Source organism: Manis pentadactyla, chromosome 11 (genome assembly GCF_030020395.1).
Source record: "Manis pentadactyla isolate mManPen7 chromosome 11, mManPen7.hap1, whole genome shotgun sequence".
Lineage (NCBI taxonomy): Eukaryota > Metazoa > Chordata > Mammalia > Pholidota > Manidae > Manis > Manis pentadactyla.
Genome location: NC_080029.1, coordinates 10,587,076 through 10,604,495, shown reverse-complemented (window position 1 = coordinate 10,604,495; position 17,420 = coordinate 10,587,076). Strand labels below are relative to the sequence as shown.

Sequence of the window (17,420 nt, the reverse complement as noted above, 5' to 3'; positions counted from 1 at the left end):
TTTGTCCCATCAATAGCCACCCCCACCCCCGACTGAGACTGAAGACTCTCCCTCCAGCTTCCAGCTCAGCAAAGGTATTTTTCACCCAGGGCTTTCCCCTGATCATGCACGGAACCCTCCTTGGCCGCTTCCCCTGCACCCCCGGGTTGAACATCCCAACTGCGAGGACGCAGGGTTTCCTGTGAGATTTCTTCAGGATCACTGCAGAGAGGCAGCATGGGCCCCTGGCCAAGCACTGTTGCTGTGTGTGCCCAGGCAAGTCCCCTCCCCTCCCTGGGCCTGTTTGTACCCCAAGGGAGTGGGCGAGATGCAGCTGAGTCCCCTCTGACCTGTAGCTGGAAAGTGAAGCGTGGCAGATTTCCCTCTTCAGGAAGACACTGGGACTTACGGGTTCCATAGGAAGCCAGTGTTTTGGAGCTGGCAACGCCACCAAGAGCCACAGCAATGAGGACCCTGGGGGCCCCTGAGAAGCGAGCCGAAGGCAGAGCTGGGCCTGGTACTAGTGCTCCCCACCAGCCCAGCTGCTCACTTTCCAAAGGCCAGAAACTACCTTCGACCCTATTCCAGATCCTGGGGTGGGGCTGGCGGGGGTTCTTGGCAAGGTTGCCGGCTCTGGTGTCACCACAGAGTGACTGGAACTCTCGTGGCTTTAATCCCACTTGTGGAGGGAACATTGATGAATGCCTGAAACTTCCATGGAAGCAGGGCCTGCTGGTGTCAGGGCTCGGGACTCAGACCAGGGGAGAGCCCGGCCACTGTGCCAAAATCCCAGCTCCCACACCTGTCCCTCTGGAAGTGGGCTGGCTCACTCCACAGGGCCACGCGGGGGCCACGGAGGCTGCCGAGGGGACAGGGCTCGGTGCCTCTCCAATCTGTTCCCTCCGCAAGGGCTGATGACGGCCACGACTCCAGCACTGTCAGGTAACCAGTATTTCGATTTTTTTTTCCACCTGGTACCTCAACTTCTGCAGCAAAACAGGGCTGAGCAGATTGCGAAGACAGAGAGCCAGGGAATTTGTGCATGTAAGACAATCTCAGGTGTTAGGGGACTTGTAGACACAGACCCCTGCTTGTGATGACTCTCCTGCTCCCTTGAACAAGGGGAGGAAAACCAACCCTGACTCCTCCGACCACAGAGCAGAATGCTGCCCCCTCTCCGTGGCTGTCGGGTCTCTTCTGGTGAGTGAGGGACACCCTCTCCTGGGTCTTTCAGAAGCCCAAAGGTGACACACCCAGGGTCCTGTGAGCCCTGTACTCAGCCCCTGCCCCACCCCACTCCTGCCAGGAACAGCGCTGAGAACCCCAGGCCCTGGTGGGACTGGTGAGAGGGACTTTGCTGGACAAGGTGTCATCTATGCACCATTTTTATTGAACCTAAGGAAGCCCTCTGTGACCGAGGGTCCCCCTGCCCACCACTGCACCACACCTTCAGCAAAAAAGCTCAAAGTCAAGTGGAGAGTTTCACAGAGCGAAGGGGGAAGGGCACAGGAACAGGCCTGCAGCAAGGTTGTCCTGGAAAAGCGGACTCACCATCCGCAGTCCAGAGCTGGGGACAGGGCTTCCGTGCCAGCCCCTGCCTTCCCCAGAACACCCCAAGTTCCACCCTGCCCCCTCTCCGGGCCCCAGGAATGGAGGTTTCTGCCATTCCTGGGCAGAGGAGGTCTGGGATCTACTCATCAGTTTGAAAACAAACATGGCTTTTCTCCTACTTGACATTCCGTGCTCTGCTCTGCGCAGAGCTCTGGCCAGAGACGTGGTGAGGTCACAGCAGCTGCCCCAGCTGAGAGGGAGCTCGTTCTGTCACTAGGTCCCCCTGGATTAGGGGACACCACCGTCCTGAGGCTTAGTGAAATAGTCTGAGCAGCCACTCCTCCATACGACCTTGGTTACTGGGTATTCTCGTGTTTCAGGTATCGAATCATCCTGCCCGGGAGAGGCAACGTGTCTAGGAGTTTCAAACGGTATTTCCCAACGGCCTTTCGAACTCGCAGCCGGCAAAGGTGAGCCAGAGGTCTTGGAAGTTCTGGAAAAAGGACAGAAAGAAAGAGGCTTAATTTGTCATTTGCAGCCAGCAAAGAGTCTGCATCGATGACCTCTGGCATATGGCAGGTGCCCAAATGAGATGGCTGGGTAAGAGGGAGAGCTTGGTCTGCCCCATGCTCCATAAGCCCAGTCTCTGCCCACTGAAAAGATCTAGCAAAGCACCTTCCCATTTCTCACTCCTCACTGACCTGCACAGCCTAAGGAAGTAGACAGGGCAGGTGCTACCCCCATTTCACAGGTGAGGACTTGTGAGACTGCACCTGGGACTAGAGTTGGCATCTCCCTCATATTGTGCTCCTTCTTCTACATACACAGCCTGGAACCCCAACACAGCCTCAGCAAAGAGGTCAGAGTTTGACCTCTACAGTGCCTGCCATGCATAGAATTAAGCTCTAGGCTCCAGGTGGTGCAGAGGCCACAGGCAGGGAGCCAGGACCATGCAGCTCCCAGCAGGTCCCAGAATCCCACCTGGCTGCCTCCCCCGCTTGGGGGAATTTATTTCAGCCCTGTGCACAGGGTCTGGCAGAGGGAAGGTGTTTGTTGGGTCAAAGAATGTCATTCATTAATTCAACAAACATATGCTGAGCCCTTCACTGGGCCTGGCCCCATGCCCAGCTGGAGATGCAGAGATGCCCACCCAGGGGCTTTGGGGAAGACTTCCTTACCCGATGGTGCCACAGGAGCAAGGGCTGGACAGTTGGGCAGGTATTTGCCAAGTAAAGAGGCCACAGCCACCCAGAGCAGATTGGGAATGGAGAAGGAGGGTGGACAGGCCACATGGCTGCAGAGCTGTCCAGCTGGGTGCCAATGTGCCACCACTGTATTTCTGACACTTTGATCTCACTTAGAACAGAGCCACCCTTTCTGGGAGGGAAGCTCAGCCTCCTTCTCTGCTGAGTGAAGACTGAGCTTGTTGGGAGGAAAGCAAAAGGCCACTGGCGGGCAGAGGACACAGGGCCACCAGGGCTAGGCTGGTGGCCTGGCTAGCTTCAGAGTCTCTGGGCTTATCTGCCACCTCTCAGAGCTTCTGTCTGCTTTCCCTCCTGGGATAACGATGTCAACACCACAGTGTTAAATGCAAAAGCCTATGGAGAGTAGATGCAGGAAGGGCTTAAAAATAACTAAAAAACAGGTATTGTTTAAGAACTATTTGTTCCACCCATTAATAAATGTTTATAGCAGACTGACAGATTCATGCTTTTCCCGAGGACTCGGTTTAGTCTTAAGGGCTTATTACCCTTCTCGAGGGAGGGCAGGAGGAGGGGGCAGTGAGAGGTGGGGCCAACATTTAAGCATGGACCCCTCCACCCTCTAGTGGCCAAGGATCATGGTGACAGCAGCCAATTACTCATGGATTCCATGAATGCTTGTTGGGCATCTAGAGCTGTGCCCTGAGTGAGCGGGCAAGTTGATGCCACCCTCCTCCTGTTGCTGCACTAGTAACTTTCTCAAGGGCCTCAATTCAAGTACTCCCCAGGCATTTGTGCAAATAAAAAATCCTACAACAGAGGCCTCTCAGTGGTCCATAAGCATGAGTCACTTTTCCAAGGGTCCTGATACCCCTCAGGAAGCTGGAACTGCTTAGAACATCCTGGAAGGATTTAGTGGGGGGACTCTGGGGTTGGTCAAACGTGGGTTTGAATCCCAGTTCTGCCACTAACTAGCGGTGAGACCTTGGCCCAGGTGACACCACCTCTCTGAGGGTCAGTGTCCTTGTTTACAAAACAGTCATGGAGACACTGCATGTGACACACAGCACAGAGGTTCAGCCACACACCCCGAGTCCTGGGCCTGAGTCAGGCAGGGTGACCTGCTAGCAGCAGCGGCCCTCACCTGCCTTCTCCTTGATGACAGCCCAGTCCTCGAAGCTGTCAATGTGCTCCTTCAGCCTTGCGCAGAGCTGCACATTGCCCACATAGTCCAGGAGCACGTCGATGATCGGCCCTGCCCAACGGCTCACCTCCGGGGCCGACAGGATCTCGCAGAACTGAAAGAGATCACACGCCAGCACCGGGGCGCTGAGGACCTGAGGCTCGGCCTCAGCAAGGCCCGTCCTACAGTGGGACCCTGGGGGGCAAGGGGAGAGCGTGTTCGAGGACAGACATGGGGCACACCCAGTGTAGGATCCAATCCTGCAAATCCACCCCCCTCTTTCATCAACAGGCCTTTGTTGCCAAAACTAAGCCTCAACTTCCTTGCCTAGAAAATGGGTACCTGGCAACAACTTCACATTTTTTTGATGAGAATTAAGGTAATGTAAACATTAGCTTCTTTGCACACAGTAGGTAGCCCATTAATGATGGCCATCAGCCGTTGTAATTTTCTCCCAGAGAAGGGTGTTTCTCACTTCCTTTTATTTTAGTTCTGATATTTAGAGTCATCACCATGGACAGGTGCCGGGTCACGGCCCTTCTGCATCTCCCGGGACCTTATGCCAGCCTACTCTCACCTCCATCCCCATTCTGGTCATTCAATCTCACATTCCAGGTGTAAGTTTGCTGTGGGTGATGAGCCCCTTCAGTTTTGCAGAGTTCCCCACCAATCCCCTGCTCCAACTCCCCTAACCTTGTATTTCCCAAGACAGCAGACCAAAAAAAAAGAAAGGATTTAACGGTTCTGGGAACGGCTAAGTTCTGCTGCCTCTGAAGCATGCTAACCACTGGTTTCCGCTGCCTCCAAAGGGGTCCAACTACTGGTCCACACTCCCTCTAAAGTACATGAACCACTAGTCCCCGCTAGCTGTCCCCTAGGCGCGTGAACCGTTAGTCCGCTCTGCCTGGCAAGTCCGCCTCGCGGCCACGCCCGCCCCCAGGCGCGCCCCCGTCTACCTGGACCACTCCGGGAGCCTTGCCGGAAGCGGGTGTGTCGCTGAACCTGTTGGAGGGCGGCGGGGCGGGCGGGTGTGGGCCGTTGCCGTACAGGCACGAGAAGCAGGGCTCGCCGTTGCAGCCGAGGTCCATGAGGTACTTGAGCAAAGACACGTACTTCATGGCGAACATGATGGTGGCGGGGAAGGCGGTGGGGTGCGTGACGATGTAGGCGTCGATGTTGGCGCCGTGGTCCAGCAGCAGCTGCATGGTGCGCAGGCAGCCGTGGCGGATGGCCACGAGCAGGGGGCTGATGATGTCGCGGTTGGGGTCGGCGCCGGCGAGCAGCAGCAGCTCGGTGGCGTACAGGTTGTTGTTGACCACCGCGAAGTAGAGCGGGGAGCTGCGGCGGTCCTCGTAGAGGCGCGCGCGCTCAGGCGCCAGCGGCGCGTTCACGTCGAAGCGCGCGCTCAGCAGCGCCTCGAGCACCGCGTCGTTGTTGCGCTCGGCCGCCAGGTGCAGCGGGCTGATGCCGCTACGGCGGACGCGCGTGCGGCTGGTCACCGGCAGCAGCATCTGCACGATCCTGCGGGCGGGGCGGGACGCGCGGGTCACCCGGCGGCCGGCAGGTCGGAGCCAGCTCCGCCAGCAGGGGGCGCCGGGGCCAGGCCCGGCCGCTCACAACTGCTGCGTGGTGAGGCACGGGCCCGCCAGCAGGGGACGCTGTGGAACCGGCCAGTCTCTCAGTGACTACTTTGGGCAGGATGGGTCTGCTGCTATGTCCCCTTTACAGATTAGGAAACTGAGGCTCACCTCCCCAAAGTCCCATAGCCAGTAAGGGGTGGAGTTGGGCTTGTAAACTCAGATACCCTTGACCCCTAAAGTCTGAGTTCTTAAAAACCCCAGCCAGGCTAGACGGTGGTGGTAAGAATTTCCTGCTGACTTATTGGAGCCTAAGGAGTGTTGCCCATCTTCAGCTCCGTTATCTCAAGGAGTCAACTGGCAGACCCCTGTACCTAACAAGTGTCCAAGTTACTCCGTGCAGGAGGCAGAGAGGCCTAGTAGTGAGGTTGGAGCCAGTCCCTGCCCTGCCTAGGTGACGTGGGGAAGGAGGGCTCACCATGTGCCACGAGACATCTAAAGGCTTTAAGAACACTGTTTGGTTTAATCTTTACAACGACCCACAAAATATGTCTCATTCTAATTTTGCAGATGAGAAAGATCAAGGCTCAGAAAAGTTAAGGACATGCCCAGGCTATACATCAGAAAAGGTAACCAGGGTTTGTAGCCTCTTCCAACACCAGGGCTGAGCTGTCCTGCATCACTGTCATGCTGCCTTGGGGCCCTGGTGGAGCGTCCAGGTCCTCCTTTGGGGACAGGAGAGAACAAATGTGTCTGACCTCAACCACTCCTGCCCCAGTTCCCTGTCAGCCCTTGGTGACCATGCTGTCACCTCTCCTCTCCTGTGAGTCTCAACACCTCTTTCTCTGAAGGCTTAGCCTCTCCTAGGCTCTCTGCCCTGCCCATGCCCTGGAGACAGTTAATCAGTGGCTGCTGAGGCTGGAGGTTCCTCCGGAATGAGACTCTGCTCTCAGCACTTAACTTACATAAATCTATTAGGTCCTCCAAATATCCCTGTAATGTAGGTACTAGTATTATCCTCACTTACAGATGAGGAAACAGAAGCCCAGAGAGGGTATGTGACTTGCGCAAGGACACATAGGCAGTAAGTGACAGAGGCAGGATTTGAACCGAGGGAGTCTGATTCTCCAGGCCGCACTCTTAACCACTGCCCTTCTCCTTGTGTAGCTGTCAGGGTGACAGCTGATGTGTCATGGGGTTTTGCATTCTTCACACCTCATTAACTCGCCTGCCCCATTTTACCTTCGCTGCTGCCCTGGGGGGTAGCCAGAGCAGGTCTGTTGACTTCCTTTTAGCAGATGTGGCTCAGAGAGATGAAGTGACTAATCAAAGGCTGTAAAGCAGTTCTGGGGGTTCCACCCCAGGATTCTTGACCCCTTGTCTTCGTTCTCTTCTCCTACATCCTTGCCACCTGCAAGAACAAGCTCCTGCCACTGACGTGGTTCCAGACCCTAATCTATCCAATCCTCGCTGACAGGTGACCTCACAGCCTCATGTGAGCTCCAAGGACGTGGCCATGCAGGGCAAGCAGGTGCCACCAGCCTGGTTCCCGTGCCTCTCTGCCTCCTGGCACTCTGGCTTCCTAGCTTCCTGGAAATCTTACGCCAGTGACCTCCTGCTAGGATCTCAGTGGAAAGCATTATTATTGTTAGTGACGCTATGTTTGCCTAAAATCTGCCTCTAAAACCTCAAAAGGAAAGTCACACACACAGGGGGGCTAATTGCCTCCTAATTTCTATTTGTGCAGGCACAGGAGGCCTGACCTCACTCTGCAGAGGTGCTGGTCAAAGGCAGGGCTGGGGCCTCATGCTGGACCGTAGCCATCACCAACAAATGCTGCCTAACAGCCGTAACATGCCCAAGCACGGGAAAGAACAGCGAGAGGGACTGCCCTGGGGCTGCTGGCCAGATGGGGCTAGTATCTCTGGCAGGCTGCAGCTGGTCCCCAGTGGTGCCCTGCAGTACCAAAGGCAAGTGGCAGAAATGTGGGAATGTGAATGGACACTGCTTACAGTTCTGTAGCATCATCTTAATAACACAGTAAAATACTTTGTATACTTCTGTAGGACCTCATCAATCTGAAAGAAAATGTGCAGGACTGGACAGGGTCTAGCGCTTCTGCTCCACAGAGGGAAAAACAGGCCAGGCATGGGGTGGGGAAGAGGGAAGATTGGACTGGAGCTGGATGACAAAACCAGGGCAGGATGTAAATGTCCAGAACACCAACAGCCAGGCCCTTCTGTGAAACCCAACTCCCCTAGCTCCGGGGAGTGGCTATGTTGGTGGCCCTACTGATATCATCACTTCTTTCCCCCAGCCCATTTCCTCCATCTGGCAAATGCGGAGACCGGCCGCTGGGCGCCGCTTTCCATGCTTCAGGCAGGCGGCTGGGTGCGGAGCGCCTATGGACTGTCACATCACATCCCCGAGCTGCCTATGGGCGGTCAGTGTGCAAAGAGCCATTAATGCCATGTACCCAAGGACTGAAGTGCCAGGGGCTTGCCAGGCCGTGAGTCCTACCAGGTGGCAGAAGCTACCAGGAGCCCAATTTTAACCCTTTGTTGGGTAGTCCTCAAAATGTGTTCTGGCCCCCCTCAGTCTTGGGAGAGAGTGAAACGGGGCCTGGGAATGGAAGGTGAATAACCAGCACATGAGATATGGGGGAACACGAAGTATTTGCACACAGCCGGTCTCCGCATTTGCCAGATGGAGCCACCTCTTCAGCACCGTTAACCGGAGGGTGTGACGTCCAGGCACGGCTGACAAAGGAGCCCTGAGGACCCAAAGTCTTAATCACCTCCAGGGCACACTTTTTCTTATGTTTCATTTCCAGTTTAGCAAAGACTCCTAATGAAATGAAAGCTCAACAGCAAAGACAAATTTATTAAGATCTATGGTTGCAGAGAGGACCAGCCGTGCTCCCTCATCAGTTTCAGGCACACCAGTGCCCCTTGAGCTTCTCCTGCCAGCTGGGGCCAGACTGGCCACATCTGGGTCCCCTTGAAGGCACCCCGCTGTGACCGAAGGAAGCTAAGGGACAGTCCCAGCTGTGCCACTTTCTGGCCTCGGTTCCCTGCTCTGCAAAATCACAGACTGGATTAGACTGATGACTCCCCTGCAGGAATGAAGAGGCGCTTTTCCAAGACAGAGGCCTGGGCTGCTTCTCTCCTGGAGGTTCTGGTTCAGCGGTTCTGGGATGTGCCATTTGAAAAACAGCCCAGGGTGACTGTTGTCCAGGCAAGTGCAGGGCTAATGGGCCAGGAGGTTCCTGAGGGCCAGTGCCTTCTCTCTCTCCCACTCTTTGGAGCTTTCTCTGGGGCCAGGCTCAGCATAAACATATTTGACTGATGCTGGATCTCTCTGGGACTGAAAAGAAAGATGCCATCCTGCCCACCACCACTGCCAGACTTGTTGTTTTCTTCCCTCCACTGGCTTAACTGAAAAATGAGGGGATGTACTCTCACTACATAAGAGAAAGAGTACAGACCTACTGAGTACCTACTATGTGCCAGGCAGTCTGCTGGGTGCTTTATTTCCACTCTATATCCACTCATATTTGTTTCACCAGTCCCCACAACAGCCTCATGAGGCAGGTGTAACTATCTCCCATTTTACAGAAGAGAAAAATGAGGCCCAGAAAGGTTAAGCAATGTGCCCAATGGCCTCAGCAGGAATTCAAACCCAGGTCTGTCTGCCTTGCACCCCACTGTGCCATGCATGGAAGGCAGGGTCACCTGTGGGCATGTATCGGGCATGCTTGGGAAGCTGTCTTTGGTTGGTCACTTGTGTGGATGGCTTGCAGAGCGGGGCCTGGGGCCCGGAGGGTCAGCTCTGTCTCTGTGCATCCCCACTTCATTCTCTGTGATGACTGTCTCACCCCAGCTCCCTCTGCCTTAATGAAGACAACTGACGGTCCCCAACACACACAATCTACTTCTCCCTCTTCTCTCTGCCTGTGTTTCCCAAAGTGTGTCATCTGGGATACATGAGATGGGATTTTTAGGTGAAAGTTTGCCTATTAATTATAAATTGGTAATTTGAACAATTTAATGGTGTGATTAACATTTCCTCTTGAAAACAAAAACATTTTAAGTAAAATGTCTTCAAAGGAAAATACTAAGCAATGAGACTATAGAGTTTTAAGATCAGGAAGAAATCTAAAATCTGTAAATGGTCAAAGTTTGGAAGACACTGCGTGAGTGGAGATAACCAAGCCCTGCCATCCTTCAGGGTACCTGGAGAAGGGGGAGGGGAGAGGCGGGGCTGATTTACAGCATTCACCAAATTCCGCGGTGTAAATAGTTCTCGCCTTGGCCAGTTTCAGGCTACCAGTGTGAGCAACTGGCTCCTTGAGCTGGTACAAGCCAGCTCCAGCACCCCTCTGCTTCCAGCCTATGCTAGTGTCTCCCACTGCGGTAGAGCTTTCAGTCATGCTCTTCCACTGGGTCATGATTTCATGGGTGTGTGTGTGTGTACGTGCGCATCTTCCCTTCCACCAGATTGCTCCTTGAGAACTAAAGCTCCTCTCATCTTGCTCAAGCACTCAGCATGTAGTAAGTGCTCAATAAAGGCTAGATATTATCATAGGTTCTATATGTATTATGGTAGGTAACCCCTGCATGCTTGGAAAGTTATCTTTGCATCCCAACAGAAATATCCGTTAGTCCAGACTCATATCTGGTCCCCTGTGTGGAATTCCTGTAGATGTGACATTGGACATCTTCAAGCTGTGTGACCTTGGGCAAGTCACTCAACCGCTCTGTGTCTTAGCTTCCTCATTTGAAAGTATGGAGATAATAGTATCTATCTCAGTAGATTTGTTAAAAGGATTGTTAGTAGAGTTGCTAAAGGATTAAATAAGTTTATAAGGGAAAGTGCTGCTAGGAGCTACTTAAGAGCTTGCCCTCCTTACTGTAGGCATTCGCCCTAGCTTGCCAAGTGCTAAACACTTTCCTTGTCCCCCTGAAAGGTGCCTCCTACTCAGACCTCTCTTGGGTCTTCCTAGTCCTGTGGGCAGGGTGTTTGGGGCTCCCCTACCACATGTGGGGGTGGGGCAGCCACACAGAGCAGCAGCGGGGCCCGGGCTGACCTGTAGTTGCCCTTCTTGGAGGCGATGTGCAGCGGGAGCATGCCATCCTTGTTGGTCTTGTTGGCATCAGCGCCCTGCGACAGCAGAAACTCCACCACCTCCTCGTGGTCGTTCTTGCAGGCCTCATAGAGGGCAGACGCGCTGTCACTGGCCTGCGTGTTGATGTCGGCACCTGGCAAAGAGAGGCAGGTCCGTGAGTGACCAGGGCAGTCACTGTCCTTGATGTAACACCCACCTTGGGCTGTGCTAACCGCTGTGACACCCTGGGTCATTTAACAGTAGCCCTCAGAAAGGAGGAGTCCTCCTGGAGGACCCCCCAGCTTCTTTCTGCAACATCCAGACCCTGGGGCCTGAGGGCCTAAGCAGAGGCCTCTTGGAAGCGAAAAGCTGCCAAAAGCGATGAACCTGGCACGTACTGAGTGCCCACTACGTGGCAGGCACCATGCTTTGCAGAATAGGTGCAACAGGTTCACCTGTCCCTCCTTATCCTGGAAGGAAGTGGCAGTGAGACAGCAGTGCTGTGTCAGTCAGGGCTTTGCATGTGCTATCTCCTCGAATCCACAACATAACCTATGCAGCGTTCTACCCTCATCTCTGTGTTACAGATATGGACACTGAGTCACTGAGGACCTTTGCGACTTGTCCGAGACCACCCAGTGCATAAGAGCCAAAACTTGAACCCAGATGGTCTGACGGCACAGGCCATGCTCTTAACCCTTGCTCCCTGGGAAAGGATCGGGGCCTTGCCCTGAGAAGGCCCTCATGCTTCTAGAAGAGCACAGAGCTCCCAGGAAAGAAAAACCTCAATCACTTTATCCACTGGGATTTGTTCTTCTCTGTCATCCATTTCAAGGAGTCATAGAGGAATTACTTCCTGGCTCCTCTGAAGGAAACACTACACCATGCTGACAGGAGGAGGAATCAAGCCTGGTGCCAGTTTTCCTCCAGCCCAGTCTCCTACATCTTCTCCGTCTCCAGATGGTAATGGAGAGAACTCATGGGTTTCTCTGCAGAATAGGTGCAGTGGGTTCCCCGGTCCCTCCTTATCCTGGAAGGAAGTGGCAGTGAGACAGCAGTGCAGTGTCAGTCAGGGCTGAAGTCAGAAGCGCCTGTTAACCAGACTCCTCTCTCTCTGGCATTCTGCTTATCTTAGGCATCCTGGTGAATATTTCATTTTGATGACTTGTTTTTGGTTTAGTGGAAAGAGCACAGGCTTTGGTGACAGACAGGAACCAGCTAAAGTTTCTGTTCATGGCTTACAAGCCTTTAGGGGGTCTCTGTTTTCTCATATGTTGACCAGGAAAAATAGTGCCTACCCATCAGGACTGCTTCGAGGAGTAAATAAGATACTGTAAGTAAATAGTCTGCTGCAGACTGTCTATAAGCCACCCAGTGTGTGGTTCTCTGTTACAGCAGCCCAAGCAGAATAAGACAGTTTACTGGCACAGCAGATGCCAGTTCTCCAGGACGGAGGGACCCAGGCTCGGAGGCTGGTTCTGCCCTCTACCCCCGAGAGAGAGTCGGTGGGCAGCTGCACCTGCCGAGCTTTCAAAGCCAGGCTCCCTGGAAGCCTGGACCCCGCCAGCAAAGCCGCCTGCTCACATAAGAAAAATAATTGGGTTGGAAAGTGGACTCAGCCCGCCAAGGGAAAAGACCCTGACTCAGACTGCCGGCGGGAGAGCTGGGCAGATGTCCAGGGTTAGACAGTCCCCCTCGCCCGCTGAGCACCGTGCCCTTTGCCCAGCCTCCTTGCCTGGGCTCCCAGGACCCTGCCTGTGGCCCTTTGTTCTCACGCTGGTTGGTCCAGATTTGTCCCTGGCTGCAAGGCCTTGGGTCTGTTTTCCCAACTGCTCAGGCACGTGCTGAGTGGATGCTTATCCAGGCAAAGTCCCACAATGGTAATTCTCGAAGCCTGGGGCAGCATGGCAGAGGGCAGAGGCTCTGCAGTTTAGAGCCAGATGCACACGGTCAGGATCCAGGCTCCATCTCTGACTATGGCCAGTCATTTCACCTCTCTGAGCCTTAGTCATTCCATCTACAAAATGGGATGAGGACATTACCTTCCTCATGGTGCTATGGAGAAAATCCTATTGGCCAATTCTGTGTTCATGCTTAGCACAGCGTCTAACACACAGCAGGTTCTTGACAAATTATTCCAACTCAGCCCCAGGGTCTGGCTTATCTCAGGCCTTGCTGTTGTTAGAGAGGGAGGCTCACTTCCCATGGAGAAAGAAAATAAATCAAAGGCGTGCTTGGAGGAGAACAGAATATAATGCTCTTTAGCCAAAAGAATGTCTGCTGGGATACCATAATGCAGGCAATATTATTTTATTACCTCCAATAAAGTAACCAAAATTTTCACAGGCAAAGAGTGCAAAGACCTGGGTTCAAATCCCAGCTCTACTGTGAGATCTTGTTTTTTTTTTATTTGCTGTGAGACCTCAGACAAACCACTTTCCCATCCTGGGTGTTGGTTTCATCACCTGTGAAATGAGGGGGTGACCTAAATGTTGTCTGAGGTTCCTTCAGGCCCTGAAGTGTGACATAGTAGAAAGAGAAGTGGTTGGGGTGTCAGAAGGCTAAGAGTTTAGCTAGTTATACCACTAATTTGCTACGTGACTATAAATAAGTCTATTCCCCTTTCTGGGCCTCATATTCCTTATTTGCAAAATGAGGATGTTGGGCTAGATTTGAGATAGTAAGTACATGGCACTTTTGTCATGCCCACCCCCCAGGTGTGTGCCTGATTGCAGGCATCACTAGCGACTCTCAGCATGCTTCCTGTTGAGCTTAGGCACAGCCTCAGACTCCTTCTAAACACAGTACTCCAAGAAGATACTGTCACTCCAACAAAGTGTCCACAGGATAATACCTAAACTTGATTTCCCTTACAGCTGATGTCTAAGGTCCTTCAAGCTGTGCCCCTTGGGAGCTCCATGGCCCAGGGACCCTCAGCACTCACCGTGCTTGACCAGGAACCGCAGGGCATCCAGCTGCCCACTCTGGGCAGCCACAAACAAGGGGGTGATGCCATAAGCATTCTTGGATTCCACCTTGGCGCCTGTGCTCACGAGGATCTCCATGACCTCCAGGTCATTGCGAGAAACAGACTCATGCAGAGCTGTCCAGCCTCGGTTGCAGCGATGGTTGGTGTCCGCTTTGTACTGCACGAGAATCCGCACTGCATCCACGTTCTTGCGCTCACAGGCTGTGCCCAGGGAGAAGCAAGACGGTCAGCAAGACCCCTGGCAGGACCTGGCCAGCCAAGACTTCATTCACTTGTTTGTCCATTGACCCACTCGTTCAACAAATATCCACTGGGTCTATAATAAGTTCAAGTACCTGCATTAATCCTAGGATATACAACTAAAGGTAATAGTAATAGTAATATTAGCCATAATATTTGCTGATGTGTACTGAGCACTGGCTATGTGCCAGGAACTCTGTTCCAAGCACTTTACATGATTAACTAATTTAATTCTCCCAACCACCTTTAAAGGATGTAGTGTTATTATCTCCTTTCACAGATAAGGAAAATGAAGCACAGAGAAGTTAAGTGACTTGCCCAAGATCACACAGATAGTAAGAGGCAGAACTGGGATTCAAAGCTGGGTACTAAGGTCCACAGTCTCTGTCCCTGGAACATTCCAGAATGCCCCTAACTCATCTCCCTTTCCTATGTTACCTGCTTTGGTCCTCCACACTGGAGGAGTGCTGTGTCATATTCCTGCTCTAAACCCCTTCTCAAAGGCCACTCAGTTAAATTGGGGTGAAGTTTATCTTCTGAGCACAGCTCGTTAAGTCTTTCTCAACCAGTTCAAACATCCCTTTCAAGCCCGTCTTTCTCCAGACCCCCAAAGCACCCCTGCTCTAGCCCATGGGTCTCAGCAGGGCAGTGTCCAAATTAACCACCCCTGATGCTTCTCTGAGTCAGTTGGGGATGGTGAGAAGGAGTAAGTGCACTGCCAGGGCAGTATTTCCAACAGGACCCGAGCCAAAGCTCCCCCCTCTCGGAGCCTTGGTTTCCTCAATTGTAAAAAGAGAAAATAAAGCCTTTCTGAGAGGACGCTGTGGGAGCACCGAGGGAAGGAGTCGGTGGGAGGCTCTGGCACTTGGCACATTGGAGGACCATGCACAGGCCCAGGGCTGTGAACCATGCAGGGCCCTGGGAGCTCTCTCTGGGACGGCCTGAGGCTCCAGATCATGATGCTGGTGCCCAGGCAGACATGTGCTCTGGGAGACACTCAGCACTTCCAGTCTGCTGTGGGCCCAGTTACTGCCTACCTGAATTCTGCTTCCCATGGAATGGTCCAGCTGCTGCATACCAAACATGTGGGAAATTGGTGATTTCTGTGGTTTTTCAAAGTGTGAAATCCCTGTCATTTTTGCAAGACCCAAGGCTGATTGCTTAAGCAAGTGGGCATGAACTAGATGCTTTATAATGTGGTGGTTCAGAGCACGGCACTGACATCCGGCTCCCTGAGTTTAAATCCCAGACCTGCCCTGTGCTGTTTGTGTGATCCTGGGTACCTCATTTCTAGTCTTTGGACCTTAGGTCCTCATCTGCAACATGGAGATAGCTCAGAGGTAGTACCCACTTCCTATGTAGATGGATAGGAGGGTTAAACTAAACAACAGTGCTTGGCACATAGGGAGCCCTCAGAAAATGCCAGTTGTTAGGATTATTCAGATTTTGGCTCTGGGCGTTTGCTAGGGTAGCCAGTGTCTTTTGAAGGTGTATTGAATAAGCCGGGAGTTTTCAGTTTTCTTAAACATCCCAGAGGTACATGTTTTCTCTCATACCTATTTGCCTTTGCCTATGCTGTCCCTCCTGCTTGTCCGGCTGGTAAATCCCTCCCGTTCAGGCTTCTCTCAGGCACGTCTCCTGAGGATGCCCTCCCCCAACATCAGGGCGCCTTCCCCATGCTCCCAGGTGCCCTGTGCCCAGCTCTTAAGCTAACTAAGATGTCTGTGTTTGATGCCCACTGAGCTGGGAAAGCACATGGGCATAGATGGTGTCTTCTTATCTCTGGGCCCTCAGTGCTTCTCAGCCTGCTGTGCCCATGGGAAGACCTGGGAAGTGCTGACTGAATATGCGAACGAATGAATGATTCAATTATGTGAGTCATGCATTTGACTGACGCTGCTCTCTTAAAGTAGACCCTTCGTGGGGGAGATGGTGTGATTTTCACTCCAGGAGCAATGCTCCCGATTGCCCAGCTGGCTTTCTGGACCCTTGCTCGGGGAGGCTTACCCCAGGGTGCTCACCTTTGTAGAGTGGTGTCTCTCGGGACTTGTTGGAGATGTCAGGCTCGGCTCCAGCCTGGAGCAGGGACTGCAGGCAGTCTAGGTGACCCCTGCATGTCGCCAGGTAAAGGGCTGTTTCCTCTTGCAGGGTGCGCTGGTCGATGGCTGCTGGGTATGCTGGGAAGGACAGGTGGGGAAATTCATGGAGGAAGATACCTGCCTTCCGTCCAGCACAGAAGTGGTCCTGATTTCCTCCCAGTTCCAAGGACAGACATGTGTGGCGTCCACCTAAGTTTGCCATCTGGACTGCCTTCATCCTCTTGTCCCTGGACTCAGTTGCTTTCACAGGGCTATGCCAGCTTCCTGGTCATATTAACCCAGCTCAGATACCACCTCCTCTGGGAAGCCTTCCCTGGTTTAGGTCCCTCCTTCTCTGAATGACCCTGTCCTCCCTTACGTTTCCACCAGCCACTGCTGGAAGCTCGGCCTCATGCAGCTGTTTCTGCCCTGGAGTGTGGTGGGCTGTCTGGGGGCCGTGTTGCTTGAGGGCAAGGAACTCTGGTATGCAGATGTTACCCATCCACATCTGGCTCGGGAGAAGCTGAGGCTCAGAGAGGAGGCGTGCTTTGCCCAGGTTCCCACAGCTGTGGGGGATGGCCTTGGCAGGACATAGGCACAGCTGCAGTATTTTCTACACCAAATCAGCCCTTGGAACATTCTGGAACAAGATGGCAGTTGCTCTTCCAAAAGTCAGCCCTCCTCCATTCCTTTTCTAGGAATTAGGCTCTCCTGTCCTGGGAGGCCTGGACAGGTGGCAGCGGGGGAGCTGGGCATGGTGAGGCGGGTGGCGCTGGGGGTGAGTGGGGACAAGTCACTTCCTCTCTGTCAGTGTGGTGGCTTTAGCTCTGCAATGGGGCGACAGCCTTGTCTTGCCCCCGCAGCAAGGGCAGAGAGCACAGAGCTCCAGGAGGAAGGAGCCCTTGCCCCCGAGTGCCATCCCGTCCCTGGCTGCACGGAGCCCACCTCACCTCGCTGCAGGGCCTTCAGACAGCTCAGCTGGCCGTAGTAGGCCGCCTCGTGCAGTGGCAGCCAGCCTTCCTTGTTGGGCTCCGCGAGGTTCTTCCCTGCCTTGATCATGGCATTCAAGGCCTCATCATCGCCTTCCTTGATGGCCTTCACCACGGGGTCCACGGGCCTGCGGAAGCAGGGGGCAGGTCACTCCTCAGCACCGAGGCAGGGCTGAGGCAGGGCCAGGCAGCCTCCCTCCCAGAGGAAAAGCAGGGCCTGCTGGTGGGCCCGGAGCGGTGCCAGCTGTGGGATCACCTAGTCCTGCCTGTCACCTGCTGGTCTGGGACAGGTGCTCCGCCCCCTCAGCCAGTGTCCTCCTCCACAAGGAGAATGATCCTTCCTAAGCCACGTGGGTGTTGGGGCTCTGGGACCGCTACTGCGACCCAGCCCCAACCTTGGCCTCTCCAGCTCCCCTCACGGCTCCCCCGGCCCCACCCACCTCAGCCTGCCTGCCCAGCTCAGCCTCCCCCTGCCTCCAGGGATAAGCCCTCACAGAACCACTGGCCTTTGCTTGTCTTTGAATG

The 17,420-nt window shown here is 53.9% G+C and overlaps 1 protein-coding gene across 4 annotated transcripts in view; it reads right to left on the bottom strand.

The window, feature by feature from the left end:
• Window positions 1–1,348: 1,348 nt before the first annotated feature.
• Window positions 1,349–17,420, bottom strand: part of ASB2 (ankyrin repeat and SOCS box containing 2) — a 47,886-nt gene continuing 31,814 nt past the window's right edge. For 3 of the 4 annotated variants that reach the window (XM_036882137.2, XM_036882133.2, XM_057488186.1), the window contains 7 exons: window positions 16,857–17,023; window positions 15,850–16,005; window positions 13,544–13,789; window positions 10,582–10,753; window positions 4,872–5,436; window positions 3,877–4,030; window positions 1,349–2,023 (listed from right to left, as the gene is read on the bottom strand). In XM_036882137.2, the coding sequence (XP_036738032.1) occupies window positions 1,887–2,023; window positions 3,877–4,030; window positions 4,872–5,436; window positions 10,582–10,753; window positions 13,544–13,789; window positions 15,850–16,005; window positions 16,857–17,023 (1,597 nt within the window). In that variant the 3' untranslated portion in view covers window positions 1,349–1,886. The remainder of the gene's footprint in view (window positions 2,024–3,876; window positions 4,031–4,871; window positions 5,437–10,581; window positions 10,754–13,543; window positions 13,790–15,849; window positions 16,006–16,856; window positions 17,024–17,420) is intronic. The other variant, XM_036882136.2, reaches the window with a different exon arrangement.